Source organism: Pongo pygmaeus, chromosome 8 (genome assembly GCF_028885625.2).
Source record: "Pongo pygmaeus isolate AG05252 chromosome 8, NHGRI_mPonPyg2-v2.0_pri, whole genome shotgun sequence".
Lineage (NCBI taxonomy): Eukaryota > Metazoa > Chordata > Mammalia > Primates > Hominidae > Pongo > Pongo pygmaeus.
This window is the reverse complement of record NC_072381.2, coordinates 36,116,219-36,134,574: the sequence shown is the minus strand read 5'-3', so window position 1 is coordinate 36,134,574 and position 18,356 is coordinate 36,116,219. Positions and strand designations below refer to the sequence as shown.

Below are 18,356 nucleotides of genomic sequence, written 5' to 3'. Positions count from 1 at the left end.
TAGCTTTGTCTAGTATTCATACAAAATGGGCTTGCCTAGTCATGAGGGACTCAGAAATTCAAATTCTCTAACTTACCTGAGATCAGGGATACATATATGAGAATAGTTTTTTTTAAAAATGTCAGTTTCTTAAATTCATTGGCTAGATTATCGAACAAAAAATGAGAAAGCAAATGAAAATGGCGTTAAACTTCAAGCTGATAAGAGCGATGTAAAACTTAAGAAACAAAGTACAGGCTGTGCAGTCTTATGGGAGTCTAAAGTTCATTGCAGAGAGGGGTCTTTTATTCTGGTGCAGTGGGTTTATTTTTGGAAGCAGGTAGCTGCTTTTTTGAGACAAGGTCTTGGTCTTTTGGCCCAGGCTGGAGTGTGGTGATGCCATTGTAGCTTAATGTAACCTTGAAGTCTCCTTTGCTCAAGCCAAGCTCCCACCTTAGCCTCCTGAGTAGCTGGGACTCCCTGCGGGCGTGTGTTACCAGAGGGCCCAGCTACTATAATTTTATTTTTTGTAAACACCAGGTCTCTCTATGTTGCTGAGGCTGTTTTCAAACTCCCAGGCTCAAGTGATCCTCCCACCTCAGCCTCCCAAAGTACTAGGGTTACAGGTGTGAGCCACCACACCTGGGTGCAAATGGCTTCTGTAACTTTTTGTATTATGAATACATTCCCTACTCCCCACTGTGTCACCCTTTTTGAGACTTCAAGATGTTTTCCTGCAGTATACATTTTGGCACACACCATATGTCTGTTCACTCTTTTTTTCCCAACTCATTTCTTTTTGTAAAAAACATACTACTAGAAATTCTAGGCTGGGTGCGGTGGCGCACGCCTGTAATCCTAGTACTTTGGGAGGCCAAGGCTGGTGGAAGCTTGAGCTCAGGAGTTCAAGACCAGCCAGGGCAACATAGTGAAACCCCATCTCTACAAATACAAAAAAGTAGCTCAGTGCAGTGGTGTGTGCCTTAGTCCCAGCTGCTCAGGAGGCTGAGGCGGGAGGATCACTTGAGCCCAGGAGGTCAAGGCTGCAGTGAGCCAGGATCACACCACTGCACTGGGTGACAGAACAAGACCCTGTCTCAAAAATAAATAAATAAACAAATAAATAAAAATAGGAATTCTAAAGCCGGAGAGTCATGATGGAAATGTTGTTTGTGGAGTACTTAGAGCTCTGTGGGTCAAACCTTACTGCAACAAAAAACATTGCACCCTTAACCTCCAAATAAGAAAGGGCATTCTTAGTTACATCCAGTGGCTCGCTCATTTGATACAGCAAGATGAAAATGTTTAGATGCATTCTTGGAGCTTATTTTAATATTAAATGATGGCAACATATTTGGTCAGTATGCACCATTGGCAGCTTTGGATCCACCTATGGAAATGGAAAATAATGCCAAGTTAATATGGTATTCCACCTCCCTGCCTCCCTTATTCACAGTTTTGTTTTCTGCATTTTAGTTACCCACGGTCAATGGGGTCTGCAAATATTAAATGGAAAATTTCAGAAATAACTCATAATTAAATTCTGTACTGTCCTCAGTAGTGTGATGAAATCTTGCACTGTCCTGCTCAGACGTGAATCATCCCTTTGTCTGGCATCTCTACGCTGTGGATGCCTCCTGCCATTAGTCACTTAGTAGCTGTCTTGATTTTCAGATAGACTGTTGCAGTTTTGCAGTACTTGTGTTCAAGTCACCCAGATTTTACTTAATAAGGGCCCCCAAAGTACAGGAGTAGTGATCCTAGCAATATGGATACACCAGAGAGGCTTCTGCCATAGAGTGCTTCCTTTAGTGAAAAGTTGAAAGTTCTCAATAAGGAAAGAAAAAAATAATAGACTGAGATTGCTAAGACCTACTGTAAGCAGGTCTAATAAGAATTTCTTTTTCCTTCTTAACAATTATGAAAGAAAAGAAATTGTGAAGAAAGAAATTCTTACTAGTTTTGCTGTCAAACCTCAAACTGTAAAAGTGATAGTTACATTGTGTAATAAGTGCTTAGTTAATTTGGAAAAGGCATTACACTGGTGGGTGGAAGACATGAGCAGAGACAAGTTCCACTTGATGGCAACATACTGTGCCAGAAAGCATTGAGCCTGTTTGAAGACTCAGCAAGGGATCCCCAGAGATGAATGACACCAAACCATTTACTCTAAGTCAGGGACCGTAACACATATTCAGGAATACAGAAGGTCAGTAGTAAGTAGCCTAATGCCGACCTTCCTATGCCTGTGTCGCTCACCTCACTTCATCTCATTACATAGGCATTGTATTGTCTCACACCTTCACAAGAAGGGCGAGTACAGCACAGTGAGATATTCTGAGAGACTATACTCATGAAACTTTTCTTATAGCATATTGTTATAGTTGTTATATCTTACTGCTAGTTATTGTTAATCTCTTACTGTGCTTGATTTATATAATAAACTTTATCATAGGTATGTATGTATATGAAAAAACATAGTTTCCGGCATTCCTGGGGATCTTGAAATGTATCCCCTTGGATAAGGCAGGGGACTGCTGTAAGGCTGTTTATTGGATCTTAAGTATTTTCTGATTTTATGCATTTAGAAGGAAATCTGCTCTAACCCTATTGAGTGGCATTTAAAAAACTAATTATGGTGTCTTAACTATCTGAAGTCAATTTAGACCACTCTATTGTATCTTACTGATAATTTTTGGATGCCAAATTTTTATTGCTGCTGATGATCAGTACTGAAATAAATTGTCATTCAAGAGTTTTGTTCACTATAAAGAGAATCAAAATAGTAAGTGGTTAGCCATTTACATTATTAATAATTATACTTTTAGGAGGTAAGTAAAATACGAAACACCAAAATGCATCTTTTGAGATACGGTAACTTTTACCTGCTGAAATTATCTAAATTGTTTTTTTTTTCCTCCAGCAACTGAGTTCCCAGGAACAAATCTCTTTATATGAAAAATGTCGGGCTGGGTGCAGTAGCTCATGCCTGTAATCCCAGCACTTTGGGAGGTTGAGGCAGGGGGATCACCTGAGGTTGGGAGTTTGAGACCAGCCTGACCAACATGGAGAAACCCCTTCTCTACTAAAAAAAAAAATACAAAATTACCCTGGTGTGGTGGCGCAAGCCTGTAATTCCAGCTGCTTGGGAGGCTGAGGCAGGAGAATTGCTTACACCTGGGAAGTGAAGGTTGTGGTGAGCCGAGATCACGCCATTGCACTCCAGCCTGGGCAACAAGACCGAAACTCCGTCTCAAAAAAAAAAAAAATTCATCTGATCTTAACAAACATATATATTTTTTATTTCTGCTATTAGTAATTTAAGCTTTTTAGGGGTGGACATTTTGTCAGGCTATGTTAACACATCACATTTAGGGACAGTACCATGTGTTTTGTGAGCTCTCCTACAACTTTGGAAACATAAAACTCACAGGAAAGTTAAGATTCTCAGAAGGGAAGGTTAGTAACGGCTTTCAGTTAAAGATGATGTGTTTTCTCCCCTAAATTTATGAAAATATTATTGATGTTTATGAGGAGTAGAATTTTTGAATTCCTTTATTATGGAAAATTGTAAACACATACTAAAAAAGAATACTGTAATAAATCCACATGTCCCTGTTACTCATCCTTAACAGTTAGCAACTCATGAGCAAGCTGTTTAATTGTGAAGCAGATTTCAGATAGCACATCATTACATCTATAAATATATATTTTTAATATTATTTTTATTTCTTTTCTTTTTTTTTTGAGACACAGTTTCACTCTTATTGCTCAGGCTGAAGTGCAATGGCGCGATCTCGACTCACTGCAACCCCTGCCTCCTGGGGTCAAGCGATTCTCCTGCCTCAGCCTCCCGAGTAGCTGGGATTACAGGCATGTGCCACCATGCCCGGCTAATTTTGTATTTTTAGTGGAGACCGGGTTTCTCCATGTTGGTCAGGCTGGTCTCGAACTCCTGACCTCAGGTAATGCGCCTGCCTCGGCCTCCCAAAGTGCTGGGATTACAAGTGTGAGCCACCGCATCTGGCTTGGTTTTTATTTCTTTTTATTTTATTATTATTTTTTGAGATGGAGTCTTGCTCTGTTGCCCGGGGTGGAGTGCAGTGGCATGATCTTGGCTCACTATAACCTCCACCTCTCAGGTTCAAGCGATTCTCCTCCTCAGCCTCTTGAGTAGCTGGGATTATAGGCAGCCACCACCACACCCAGCTAATTTTTGTTTTGTTTGTTTGTTTTTGTTTTTTGTTTTTTTTGAGACGGAGTCTTGCTCTGTTGCCCAGACTGGAGTGCAGTGGCGCGATCTCAGCTCACTGCAAGCTCCGCTTCCTGGGTTCACGCCATTCTCCTGCCTCAGCGTCCGGAGTAGCTGGGACTACAGGTGCCCACAACCACACCTGGCAAACTTTTTTGTATTTTTAGTAGAGATGGGGTTTCACCATGTCGGCCAGCTGAGCTCCAACTCCTGACCTCAAGTGATCCACCCACCTTGGCCTCCCGAAGTGTTGGGCTTACAGGCGTGAGCCACCGTGCCTGGCCCCAAATATACTTTTAAGAGAAAAAAGCAGATATATAACAATCTGAATAGTATACCATTTAGGTAAAACAGATGAAAAAAATACCATGTTTGTATTATGTAAAAGGGAGTAACAAATCACATATATGTATAAAATACGCCCAGGAACATATAACATTTATTGCCTCTTTCAATGGGAGGTGGCAACGAGGTCATACACGGGAGTGGTGGGAGAGAGATTGAGATTTCAGAATTTTATGCTAAACGACCATGTGGATGTATTGATACTTACTTCCACCTCATCCCCATTAAATTGCTCTAAAGTTTTTGGTAGGATTTTATAATTCATTTTTAAATGTATAGCAGCTTTATTGAGATATACGTCACATACCATTCAATTTAGCTATTTGAAATATACAATTCAATGGTTTTTAGTATATTCCCAGAGTTGTGCAACTATCATGACAATCAACTTTATTTTCCTCACCCTGTTGGCAGTCATTTCCCATTTTCCCCCCAAGTTCCCTAGTCAACCACTCATCTACTTTCTGTCTCTAGATTTGCCTATTCTTGATAATCCATATAAATAGATTCATACATTATGTGGCTATTTTGTAGCCCTCTTCATTCACTTAGTAGAATGTTTTTGAGGGTCATCCATGTGATAGTGTGTATCAGTACTTCATTTCCTTGTATTGCCAAATAATAATTTATTGTATGGATATATTGCATTTTATTTAACCATTTATCAGTTGATAGACACGAGCTATTTCAAGGGCCTTTATGAATAATACTGCAGTGAACATTTGTGTACCAGTTTTTGTGTGAATATGTTGTATTTCTCTTGGGAGTTTTATTTCTCTTTATACTTCAGAGTGGAATTGCTAGGTCATATGGTAACTGCGTTTTATAATTCACTTTTGTAATTATTTTTGACAATCATGCATATTTAGAAATTATGCTCTGAGGAAATCAAATCTACAAGTGTTTTCAAATGTAACAAAAATGTTGCAAATATATTAATGTTGACATAATGTTTTCTGGAAACAGGTAATTAAATAGAAATTTTTATTTTGCAATTTTTAAAAATGTGGAGCGTGCATGCGTGTGTGTGTGTGTGTGTGTGTGTGTGTGTGTGTGTGTGTGTGTGTGTGTGTTTTAGGGCCCATAAGTGGCCCTAGCCACTGTACCTGTGTGCCTAAAACCCCATTGTTGCAAGAGTGGAACTCACAAGAAAGCTAAAGGGGACTGTGGTGATTTCAGGAGATTTGGATTTTTGCAGTTATTTGATGGGACACAATCTGAGTGCGCATGGGAATCTCGTTAAGGCACAGGAATGAAGAACAAGACTGACAGATTTATGAGTTGTTTGACAGCTTGGGAGGTAGAAGTAGTGTGACTGTGGTCCTCTTTCTTCTTTGTCCTGTCTCTTTCACATCCTTATGTAAACTTTCTCTGAATGTTATTATTAAACATTTTCAAGAAACTTAATTTTCCTAGTTATATGAGCTTTCGGCTGGGCAAGCAGAGAATCTGACAGACTGTCTCAGCATACCTTCCTGCTATTGGTTTGTCAGTTTTTGGTGTGTTTCACGAGGCTGGTGCTTCTTGCACCTTGGCTTCCAGATTTTCTATCTATCCAAGCATGGATTGTAACTGTGTATTTTCCTTTGGTACCAGAAATCTATCAGTCTCAACAGAGAAGTCAGTGTCAGTCTGATTCCATAAAGCAAAAAAAGTCTGTGCAACTGTTAAACTAATTTACAAGCAGTGTGTATAATATGATTCCATTTTATAAGAGGAGAAAGCGAATGTGAGGGGAGCATCGCTAGCTTTTTGGTGTGTGGTTACAGAATTGTCCCCACTCTCAGAAACACTCAGGTAATTACAGTTCAGAGTGATGAAGTGCTCTAATAGAGGAAAGTGTGGAGTTCTCAGGTAATACCTATGATAGGACACCTTACCTAGCTTAGATGGTCCAAGAAAGTTTCTTAAAAGCAGATATAGGCCGGGCACAATGGCTCACACCTATAATCCCAGCACTTTGGGAGGCCAAGGCAGGCGGATCACTTGAGCCTCAGGAGTTTGAGACCAGCCTGGCCAACATGGTGAAACCCTGTCTCTATTAACAATACAAAAATTAGGGTGCGATGGCTCGCGCCTGTAATCCCCCAGCTCCTTGAGAGGCTGCAGCAGGTGAATCACTTGAACGCGGGAGCTGGAGGTTGCAGTGCACTCCAGCCTGGGTGACAGAGGGAGACTCTGTCTCAGAAACAAACAAAAAAAAGCTAGTGGACCAAGGTTAGACTATCAGTGGGAGTTAGGTGGAATGGGTGGAGGGGGCAGCTAAGGAAAAGAAAAGCACTTTAGGTAGAGAAAATAGTAAGGGTAAAGGCAAGTGTATGAATCAGGCTGATATGTTCAGTGATTTCTAAGCAGAGAGAAGTTCCTAGATTATGATGTCACGGTAGGGAGTACCAAGAGGAGAGGAAGCTTGGGTGCCATGTTGCAGTTGAGCCTAAACTGAATGCTGTCTGTAGAAGGAAACCACAAACTTTGTACTTTATGTACAGAGTAACATGGTCAACTTTTTGGCTTAGGTAGGTTATTTTTGTCTTTAATAAGGGCAAGATCTGAGATTCTGATCTTGAAGTCAAGAACTTTGTTTTGTCCACTGTATCCTCAGAGCTTGGAATGGTGCCTGGCAAGGAGTAAGTATTCGCCAAGCATGTTAGTGAGGCAGCATGGTTGCACACAGCAGCCTGGAGCACCGGCCGCAGCATGGGTCTGAATCCTGATGCCACCATTACATAGCTTTGTGACCTTAAGCAAGTTTCTGAATCACCTGTGACTCAGTTTTCTTATTCAGAAAATGGGGAGAACAGGCCAGGCACGGTGGCTCATGCCTGTAACCCTAGCACTTTGAGAGGCCAAGGTGGGTGGATCACTTGAGGTCAGGAGTTTGAGACCAGCCTGGCCAACATGGTGAAAAAACCTGTCTCTACTAAAAATAAAAAATTAGCCGAGTGTGGTGGCGGACACCTGTTATCTCAGCTACTTGGGAGGCTGAGGCAGGAAGAATCACTTCAACCTGGGAAGCAGAGGTTGCGCCATTGTACTCCAGCCCAGGCTGACAACAGTGAGACTCCGTCTCAAAAAAAAAAACAAAAGAAAAGAAAAGAAAATGGGGACAACAGTGGACCTACCTGTCAGAATGTTGGGAGGATTAAACGAGTTTGTACAGGGTGCTTAGACTAGTGCTTGGCTCACAGTATACACAGTGTAAATATTAACAGCTGTTACTATTTCTGCTGAGGGCCTGATTCCGGGGCATTTGTGGGGCTATACAAGTATGGATGGATTCAGGAAATACTCATGTGCACAGTTGATGATAGGATGTAGTAAACAAGGAAGAGAAGGAGGCATGGTTAATTCCCTTATTTAGAGCTTAGGAAACTCAGTAGGTTCTCCCACCTCCTCCACTCCCACCTTCCCTCCAATTTTGCAGAGTAAAATCGCTGCTAATCCGTTCTAGATAGTTCAGGAATGAGTTGAAGGCCAGGAGGTGGAGGCTTTGGTATGTTGAGGAAAGAGGATGTGGTTCAACATGGCATACTATCTCTTTTGGATATTTGGCTTTTCTCTGATTTTTTTCATTCTTTTCCATGGAGTCTATTCCTGGGATTTCTTGAGCTCTCTTCTCATCTGGAAACACAAAAGGGCCTCTCCCAGTCTGGCTGGTGGTGCGGCCGCCATCCTACCCGCTCCCTTTGCTCGTTCTCTTTATGCGTCATTCCCTCCTCCCCATTCTCTGCCTCCCCTTTCCCCTATGGTGGGAGATGAGAAAAGATGTTTCATCCTTTTTTGGCCTTGGCTACAGACGAGGTTGGTGCCTTACAGTCCTGCTAATAAGGGGAGACATGAGGGAGGCTGTTAAAACATTTGCCAGAAAAATGTTCCTTTGAGCAATTACATTTAGCTTAGAAAGTTTCTCTTTTAATTTGGGACCCTTTTGTTCCAGAAACCAGCTAATTCCTAAATGCAGTTTGTCTGAGGCAGGAGTCTTTGAACTCCCTTAAAAGCCCATTCAGGGCCAGGCGCAGTAGCTCACGCCTGTAATCCCTGCACTTTGGGAGGCCGAGGTGGGCGGATCACGAGGTCAGGAGATCGAGGCCATCCTGGCTAACACGGTGAAACCCCGTCTCTACTAAAAATACAAAAAATTAGCCGGGCGTGGTGGTAGGCACCTGTAGTCCCAGCTACTCGGGAGGTTCAGGCAGGAGAATCACCTGAACCTGGGAGGTGAAAGTTGCAGTGAGCTGAGATTGCGCCACTGCACTCCAGCCTGGGCAACAGAGTGAGACTCCGTCTCAAAAAAAAAAAAAAAAAAAAAAAAAAGCCCATTAAGTTCACTGGAGCAAGGGGTTCCATGCTAGAGCCATGCTTTTCATTAGAACTGGGAGGTAGATACCCCAAGAATCTGGGAAGGAGCCATAAGCTCTCCACTGCAAACCTGACATTTCTGTGGAATCTTTTTTTTAATCTTAAAAGGTCATGTGAATTTTCTACTCCATAATTCATCCCTGTTTGGTTTAATATAAATGTAAATTTCTTCTCTAATCTTATACCAAAGCTGATGCTCCAGGAAGGTAAAACCTTTCATTTTCTTGTGTCTTCTCATATTCCCTTGCATGCTACCTCATTCCCCACTTTCAGGAGTGCAAACCACAAGGATTTGGGGGCAAAACCTTTCGGTTGAATGTCCTGCATTATTTCCCATGATGGAAGTTGGCTTTTTGGTTAAGTGGGTCCCCGTTTCTTTCCCTCGCAATATTAAATGAGGACTATAAATCTTTGAAACTATAACCTTGATCATAAATAATTTGTACTAGAAGCTTTCCATTTCCTAGAGTTTGTAATGAATGTAAATAGTCTATGAAATTTCTTGTCTGGATAGTCATGAAAAGATGGTAGCTAACATTTTGTTGCGTGCCGGGTTCTTTTCTCACTCCTTGCATATATCATGCTATTTAATTATGTAGTGCTTTAAAAACAAATAACTGGCCGGGTGTGATGGCTCACGCCTGTAATCCCAGCCCTTTGGGAGGTCGAGGCGGGCGGATCACGAGGTCAGGAGATCGAGACCATCCTGGCTAACACGGTGAAACCCCGTCTCTACTAAAAAAAAATACAAAAAATTAGCTGGGCATGGTGACGGGTGCCTGTAGTCCCAGCTACTCGGGAGACTGAGGCAGGAGAATGGCATGAACCTGGGAGGTGGAGCTTGCAGTGAGCCGAGATCACGCCACTGCACTCCAGCCTGGGTGACAGAGGGAGACTCCGTCTCAAAGCAAACAAACAAAAAACAAAACAAAAACTAAGCTTATGGAATTATTGCTAACATTGTTATTGTTTTTTAATTGACAGATTTCAACACTACACTTGCACAATGTCTTTGAAACCAAGAGTAGTAGATTTTGATGAAACATGGAACAAACTTTTGACGACAATAAAAGCTGTGGTCATGTTGGAATACGTCGAAAGAGCAACATGGAACGACCGTTTCTCGTATCCTTTTAATGGCAGCTTGATCAATGTTCTAAAATTGATAAATTTGTTGAAAACTGAGAACATGTTCAATGTTATGGAAGAACTTTCCCATGTAACTATTTTCTAATATATTATCATCTACATTTCCAAGTTCATCACCTCTTTTATGGCAATCAGTATTTGATAACCTTTCCTTCAACAAGTATTTGTTGAGTACTTAGTATCTGTCAAGGACTACTTTAGGCTTTGGGAATACAGTTGGTGAACAAAAAAAAATTCCTTTCTATTATAAAAATAGAAATAGACACTAAACAGGTAAAAAAAAAAATCTAATGTCATTGCTTTTAAGAAGAGGTCGTGATAAATGAAAGCAGGATAAGGACGTGGGGGAGGCTTGGAGTACCTGTGTGGGTGCTGCTCTTTTAGAATGGGTGGCCAAGGAAGGCCTCCCTGAGGATGGTGACATTAGAGCAGAGACTGGAATGCAGCGAGGGAGCAAGCCATGTGATTTTGGGGGGAAGAGTGCGCTTGGTGGAGAGTGAACAGCAAGTTCAGTGACTGGGGTGGAAGCGTGTTTTTCATTAGATTGCCTACATGTTTGAATTGAGAGTTTTATGTAACAATGCAGATTGGTGATTTCTCTAGGATGCCCTGAAGCCTAGTTTCCTGCATTCCTCCATGACAGTGATCTGCTAGACCTAACTAGTGCTGCCCTCTCTAGCAATCTTCTGGGGCTACAGAAGGGCTGCCCTCATTATATGGGGCATATATTCTTTAGAAAAGCTCTGATTTCATAAGATAGTAGTTCAACTTGTTCTGAATGCCTAATTCAGTTGTTAATATTAAGCTGAATGTGGATGCAAGAAGAGTAAAGTTCTTTAGACCAACAGAAAACCATTTAATTCATTACAACTGCAGTAGGCAGTAAGAAAAGTTTGTTAAGCCAACTATGTTCTGGGCACTGAAGATACGTAAAAGGGTGATGACATTTTGGAAGGCTTCATAGTTTGCAAAGATCTTTTATATTTTTTATGTTGTTTGATACCTCAAACAAGTCTATCAGATCAGTGGGGCAAAAATAATTACTTGACTGTAACGGATGAGGAAACTGATCTCAGAGGCAAGGGACTTACTTGCCCAGGGTCATACAGGTAGTAATTGATGGAGCACAGCCTTGAATATAGTATCTTAAACATCCAATTTCCTATGCTTTCCAGTATATCTAGAGGATAACCAATACAGATTCTGCCTTTGAATTGGATAGATAATTTTTCTGTGGAACATTATGGATTGATTTGGGGCAAGAATCTTAATAAAAGTTGAAAAAGTGTTGCTACTTGTGTGTTAGTGAGATTGGGCTAGGCAAGTTCATAGGTGCTTTTAAGGATATTTTAACTAAAACAAGGAGCAGAGAGGGAAGAGGAGTTGGTTATAGATGACTACAAGAAGAGCAAGAAGAGGGAAAATGAACAGGAGGTAAAGAAAAATAATTAAAATGTGTTCTTCATCGTTGTACAGAATTGACAGTGAATTTCTTGGTTTTTAAGTGGTTTTGAAATAGATTACTTCCCTGGAAAGTGACCCTTCAGTCACTGTTATTTCTCTGATGTTATTTGTTTGGTCCGTCTAATGGTTTAGTTATTCTTTTTTTTTTTTTTTTTAATTTTTTACTTTTTAGAGACAGGGTCTCACTCTGTCACCCAGGCTGGAGTACAGTGGTGTGACTATAGCTCACTGCAGCCTCAACCTCCTAGGCTCAAGAGATCCTCCTACCTCAGCCTCCTGAGTAGCTGGGACTACAGGCATGTGCTACCACACCTGGCTGATTTTTAAAATTTTTTTGTAGAGATGAGTTCTCACTATGTTGCCCAGGCTGATCTCGAGCTCCTGGGCTCAATCACTTCTCCCACCTTGGCCTCCCGAAGTGCTAGGATTACAGATGTGAGCTACCTTGCCCAGCTGGTGGCTGGGCCAGTTATTTTTCACCTGATCATGAATTTTCTCTCCCCCCCAAAATAAAAAAAAAGTCTGCAAAAATAATGATTAAAGAGTATAGGCCGGGCACGATGTCTCACGCCTATAATTCAAACAGTTTGATAGGCTGAGGCGGGCGGATTACGAGGTCAGGAGTTCGAGACCAGACTGACCAACATGGCGAAACCCCGTCTCTACTAAAAATACAAAAATTAGCCGAGCATGGTTGTGGGTGCCTAGAATCCCAGCTACTCGGGAGGCTGAGGCAGGAGAATTGCTTGAACCCTGGGAGGCAGAGGTTGCAGTGAGCCAAGATCAGGCCATTGCACTACAGCCTGGGCAATAAGAGCAAGACTTCGTTTCAAAAATAAATAAATAAAAGACTATGCTACTAATTGTTATAAGGTAAAATTCCATCATTTTCCCTGTTATTTTGCCCAAGAATATAAAGTTCACTTCTGACCCTTAATGTCTTAAGTGGAAATTTTAAGGGCCATACAATGTAAATATTTTGAAAAGGAAAAAACAGGTCCCTCCACATTGTTTCAAATATGTGTTATTATTTGAACTTTTAGCATGCATTTCTGGGGAGTGTGAATAACACAAATATGGACAAGTTCATAAAATACACTGTTGCACAAATAATTATAATGCAAGCAGTTACATTATCAATAGAACATTGAACAGTAGAACATTGTCAGCATTCACTATAACCTCCACCCGAAACACGTGACCCTCTAAGTTCACAATCCCACCCGTTTCTCTAGGAGCTAACTACTATCTTGATTTTTGTGCCTGTTGTTTTTGTGGTTCTTTTTTTTTTTATTAGACATAGTGCGTTGTAGTTCTTTTTTTGTTAGACATAGTGCAGTGATCTCAGCTCATTGCAGCCTCCACCTCCCAGGTTCAAGTGATTCTCATAGCTCAGCCTCCCGAGTAGCTGGGATTAAAAGTGCCCGCCACCATGCCTGGCTAATTTTTGGTAGAAATGGGGTTTTGCCATGTTGGCCAAGCTGGTCTCGAACCCCTAGGCTCATGTGTTCCATGAGCCTTGGCACTCCTGAAGTGCTGAGATTACAGGTGTGAGCCATCGCGCCCAGCCTTTTGTGGTTCTTTTTTTTTTTTTTTTTTTTTTTTTTGAGATGGAGTCTTGCTCTGTTGCCCAGGCTAGAGTGCAGTGGCTCGATCTCGGCTCACTGCAAGCTCCGCCTCCCGGGTTCATGCCATTCTCCTGCCTCAGCCTCCCGAGTAGCTGGGACTACAGGCGCCCACCACAATGCCCGGCTAATTTTTGTGTATTTTTTTAGTAGAGACAGGGTTTCATAGTGTTAACCAGGATGCTCTCGATCTCCTGACCTCGTGATCCGCCCGCCTCAGCCTCCCAAAGTGCTGGGATTACAGACGTGAGCCACTGCACCCGGCCCTTTTGTGGTTCTTAAATGGTGAATTTTCTTGGACTTTATATAAATAGAATAAACAATAATGGTTAATTTTTTTTTTTTTGGTGGCAGGGTCTCACTGTGTTGCCCAGGTTGGAGTGCAGTGGTGTGATCTTGGCTCACTGCAGCCTCCCCCTCCTGGGTTTAAGTGATTCTCATGCCTCATCCTCCCGTGTAGCTGGGATTACATGTGGGTGCCACCATGCCTGGCTAATTTTTGTATTTTTGGTAGAGATGGGGTTTCACCATGTTGGCCAGGCTGGTCTTGAACTTCTGATCTTAAGTAATTCCCCCCTCCTCAGCCTCCTAAAATTCTGGGATTACAGGTATGAGCCACTGTGACCGGCCAATGGTGAATTCTTTGATTTTTGGACTTTGTATAAATAGAAAGACTGTACCTGGCCCTATTCTAGTTTACTTTTACTCAAGGTTTTCTCTCTTTTAGTAGCTGTTAGGGCAGATTTCCATTCCAGACTCCAGCAGCATAATGTAGACATTTTCCTACTGGAGGAGAAGTGGCATCTAAAAGGTTATAGTAAGTCCAAAATGATTGTTAGGGGACACTTAATATTGCCTTCCCTCAACGTATTTCTTCCAGGTAGGAATATGAGTTCATTCTCCCACCATTTAAACCCAGACATACTGTTGTCTTCATTTCTTTTTTTTTTTTTTTTTTGAGAGAGAGTTTTGCTCTTGTTGCCCAGGCTGGAGTGCAATAGTGCCATCTTGGCTCACTCCAACCTCTGCCTCCTGAGTTCAAGCGATTCTCCTGCCTCAGCCTCCCGAGTAGCTGGGATTACAGGCATGCGCTACCACACCCATCATTTCTAGTTTATATTCTATCAGGCATCTCTTTCAAACATAGACCAATTTTGATGTCATTGAAAAATATTGAGGCAAGTACCTGTATCCTTGACACTTTTGTGAAAAGTGTTAGAAGGAGAAGGTCTTAGTAACCATGGAGACTATGTGTAGTAGCCCATCATTCTTTCTTAGATTTTACGCATGGGAAAAGATTTTATCTATAGTCAGGTGTGTTTGGTGCATCAGCAACTGCCTGACCCTATTCTAAATTATATCAGGCTAATTGATATTTGTTCACATTGATTCACTAGCTGTGTACTTGAAAATTTTCGATTTAATTAGTCATTTTTTATCCTTGTTTGCTAATTCATGATTTCGTAACTACTGCGTTTGTATTCTTCCTCATTAGAAATGCCAGCAAATCTGGCGGGGCGCAGTGGCTCACGCCTGTAATCCCAGCACTTGGGAGGCTGAGGCGGGTGGATCATCTGAGGTCAGGAGTTCGAGACCAGCCTGGCCAACATGGTGAAACCCCATCTTTACTAAAAATACAAAAAAATTAGCCAGGCATGGTGGCGCTCAACTGTAATCCCAGCTACTTGGGAGGTAGGCAGGATAATTGCTTGAACCCGGAAGGTCAAGGTTGCAGTGAGCTGAGATCGTGCCACTGCACTGCCTGGGCAAAAGAGTGAAACTCCGTCTCAAAAAAAAAAAAAGTCATCAAATTATTTTTTACTGTTAATTTTATTGTATTTTTTTTTTAATTGTCAAATCCTTTTTTGGTTGTCTTACATTTTCATTTTTTTAGGTAACCTTTCCTTTTATTCCCATTGCAAAACTCTCATTGTTTTTGACCCATGGCATAATAGAGTTCATACTGTTAAAACTCAAAATTAAGCCAAGCATAGGAAACACCTTTTAATAGAGAACATGAAATAAAAGAAATAACTTTGCTGCTGGTTAGGACTATCTTTTGGTTGCAGCTAAGAGCTTTCATTCTGGAACAGCTTAGTTTCTGACTGAGACATTTTTAAACTGGAAAGTTCATAAATAGAGGAGTTTTTGTATTCTGGCTCCCTAAAAAATGACTTAGGAAAAGATAAGTCTAGTGAAAGAATGTTTAAGTTGAAATCTGACCTAGTTATTTTGTGTTTTTTTTCTTTTTTGAGATGGTGTCTCGCTCTGTTGCCAGGCTGGAATGCAGTGGTGTGATCTCGGCTCACTGCAACCCCGCCTCCTGAGTTCAAGCAATTCTCTTGCCTCAGCCTCCCGAATAGCTGGCATTACAGGCATGTGCCACCACACCCGGCTAATTTTGTATTTTTAGTAGAGATAGGGTTTCACCATGTTGGCCAGGATAGTCTCAATGTCTTTATTTTTATTTTTATTTATTTATTTTTGAGACGGAGTCTCCCTCTGTAGCCCAGGCTGGAGTGCAGTGGCGCGATCTTGGCTCACTGCAACCTCCATCTCTCGGGTTCACGCCATTCTCCTGCCTCAGCCTCTCGAGTACCTGGGACTACAGGCGCCCGCCACCACACCCAGCTAATTTTTTTGTGTTTTAGTAGAGACGGGGTTTCACCATGTTAGCCAGGATGGTCTCTATCTCCTGACCTCATGATCTGCCCACCTTGGCCTCCTAAAGTGCTGGGATTGCAGGCGTGAATCATCATGCCTGGCCTCGATCTCTTGACCTGGTGATCTGCCCGCCTTGGCTTCCCAAAGTGCTGGGATTACAGGCGTCAGCCGTCATGCCTGACCAACATTTTTTGTCTTTTAAAGTGTCTTGTCTATAATCAAATCATAACTGAGTGTTGGAGGTTGAAAAGCTCATTTTCGTAGGTGTTCTTCATAAGGGCTAAACGTTTCCTGGTTTGTTGGATATTTGAATAGGTTAGAGAAAAAGAACATAGTTAATTGGTTAAAATTATACAGTGATTTGAGACCCAAAACTATGGTGAGTTAAAACATAAACTTTAAAATTTTATTAAGGTGGATTCACTGCATTTAAAAAAAACGTATATTCTGAAGGAGTCCGACAGTGCAGAAGTACTGTATATGGAATGAAATGGGAGAGTCTCCCTGTACCACCTCTCTTGTGTAGCTCCTTTCTCCTTAAGCTGGAGATTTGGCACAAATCCAGTAGATTTTGTTTACATTTACGTGCAGTGGATATATTGAGCAGTGGCTCATACCTGTAATCCTAGCACTTTGGGAGGCTGAGGCAGAAGGATTGCCTGAGCCCAGGAGTTTGAGACCAGCCTAGGCAACATGGTGAGACCGTTTCTACAAATTTTTTTCAAGTAAAAATATAAATAAATAAAGCTTAAAAATATATAAATAGAACTGATAAAAAATTTATAAATAAGTAAATAAATGTGGAGAGGGCTGCTTGCGCTTTCTGGGGTAAGGGTGCTAGGTAAATGGAGCATGTGAGATTGATTTTGCATCTCCTTTCCTTCAGTAGGAGTTAATAAGTCGTCAAGTGCTAGGAACCATGCCTGGGAGCTGGGAGTGTGGAGTTGGTGAAGAATAGGCTAATGTGGTTGGGAAAAGTATAAATAAATTTTACTGTATAAAAATAAATTTTGTAGAAGAATATATATAAAGTGTCGGGGGGACATAGAGGAGGAAGAATTTGCATCCTTATTTTTAAGTTAACGTTTTTATTTCATAGTATTTCCTAATCTTTCTATTAAACGTAAATACCTGACTTCATCCTGAATCATCAGCCTTATTTCCAGTTTGTATCTGCATCTTTAGTTAGGCTGGTCTCAGGTTGCTCATAGGTCCTTTATCTTCTACATTTGGTTAATGATGGGCAGTTTATAAAGCATTTTAACATATATGAGTTTATTTGGGTCTTACAGGAGCTGTGGAGATGTCAGGGAAAGATTCATTGTCTTTACCTTGGAGACACTTGGTGGTGGTCATCATACCGATAAGATGGCATAGCTTTATCATGGAACAGTTCTGGAGTATAACCACCAGGAGGTCCTGACCTCTGTGTTGCTCTGGTGTCATTGTTCCTGTGGACAAATGACCTGTTACCTCCAAAATGCCTTGTCACAGTAGTTGGAGGCAGTATATGAAACACCTAGTTCCCAGAATCTTAATCTAATACCGTGTCTGGCCCCAAAGTTATAAATGGGCTTTGCCTTAAGTCTTATCTTTTGTTCTTCTTGGTTTATAATGTTTCTAATTATTGGAGATATTGAGAAGATCCAATAAAGCAAAGGATATTAAAAAAAAAAAAAAAGAAATGCCACCCGAGAGAGGCCAGGAAATTTGGTTAAGATCACTAGCTAGTGAAAGGTAAAGTCTCAGGTCTTACTTCTTTCCACTCCTTCTGTTATCTACCTCCGGTGAGACTTAGCAAGGTACTTAGTTGATGTTCAGAAACTTAATTGATATTCCTGTTCATGGTATATTTCTTCTGATAGAATAACGGTAGAGTATCCTGACTGCTATGATGTAGGAGGCTGTGTCAAATGAATAATTTTTGTTTAGTTTCTCAGAATTGCTTAGACATATCTGCCTCTTGTCATATTCCATAGCCCTTCATTGATACTATGGATACTAATGTCATTGATACTATTGATACTAATATCCATTCTAATATAAACCTTATTTTGTAGGATTCTGGGTAATTTGATTTTCCAGAAACCCCCTCTGGTTTTTAACCTCTCTGATAAGAACCATTTTCCTTACAGTGTCTTCAAATAATTCTCAATAAATACTTGTGGAATGAATAAGTGAATGAATCTTATATACAGTAAGCATGGTTATGTATTCTATCTTTGTCATATATATAACAGTATTATGTGTATTATAAGCTAAACCACAAAAAGAAATGTTTTTTCATTTTTTAATGCCAAACAAGGTAAATCTCATTATGTTTTAAAATTGTCTCCAATAAATATGAAACCCTTAATAATTTAACTAGAGATATCTATGCTTTATGTGTGGCCTATCCTGAACCCCTTGGAGAAAGACTTTATACAGAAACTAAGATTTTTTTGGAAAATCACGTTCGGCATTTGCACAAGGTAAGCAATGATACATACATGATATAAATATGTTGATAGTTGTATACT

General features: G+C 40.9%; 1 protein-coding gene across 12 annotated transcripts in view; it reads left to right on the top strand.

Moving 5' to 3' along the window:
- CUL2 (cullin 2) overlaps positions 1 to 18,356 on the top strand; it is a 123,895-nt gene that overhangs the window by 45,134 nt on the left and 60,405 nt on the right. For all 12 annotated transcript variants that reach the window (XM_054435166.2, XM_054435162.2, XM_054435159.2 and 9 more), the window contains 2 exons: positions 9,920 to 10,060; positions 18,206 to 18,308. In XM_054435166.2, the coding sequence (XP_054291141.1) occupies positions 9,920 to 10,060; positions 18,206 to 18,308 (244 nt within the window). The remainder of the gene's footprint in view (positions 1 to 9,919; positions 10,061 to 18,205; positions 18,309 to 18,356) is intronic.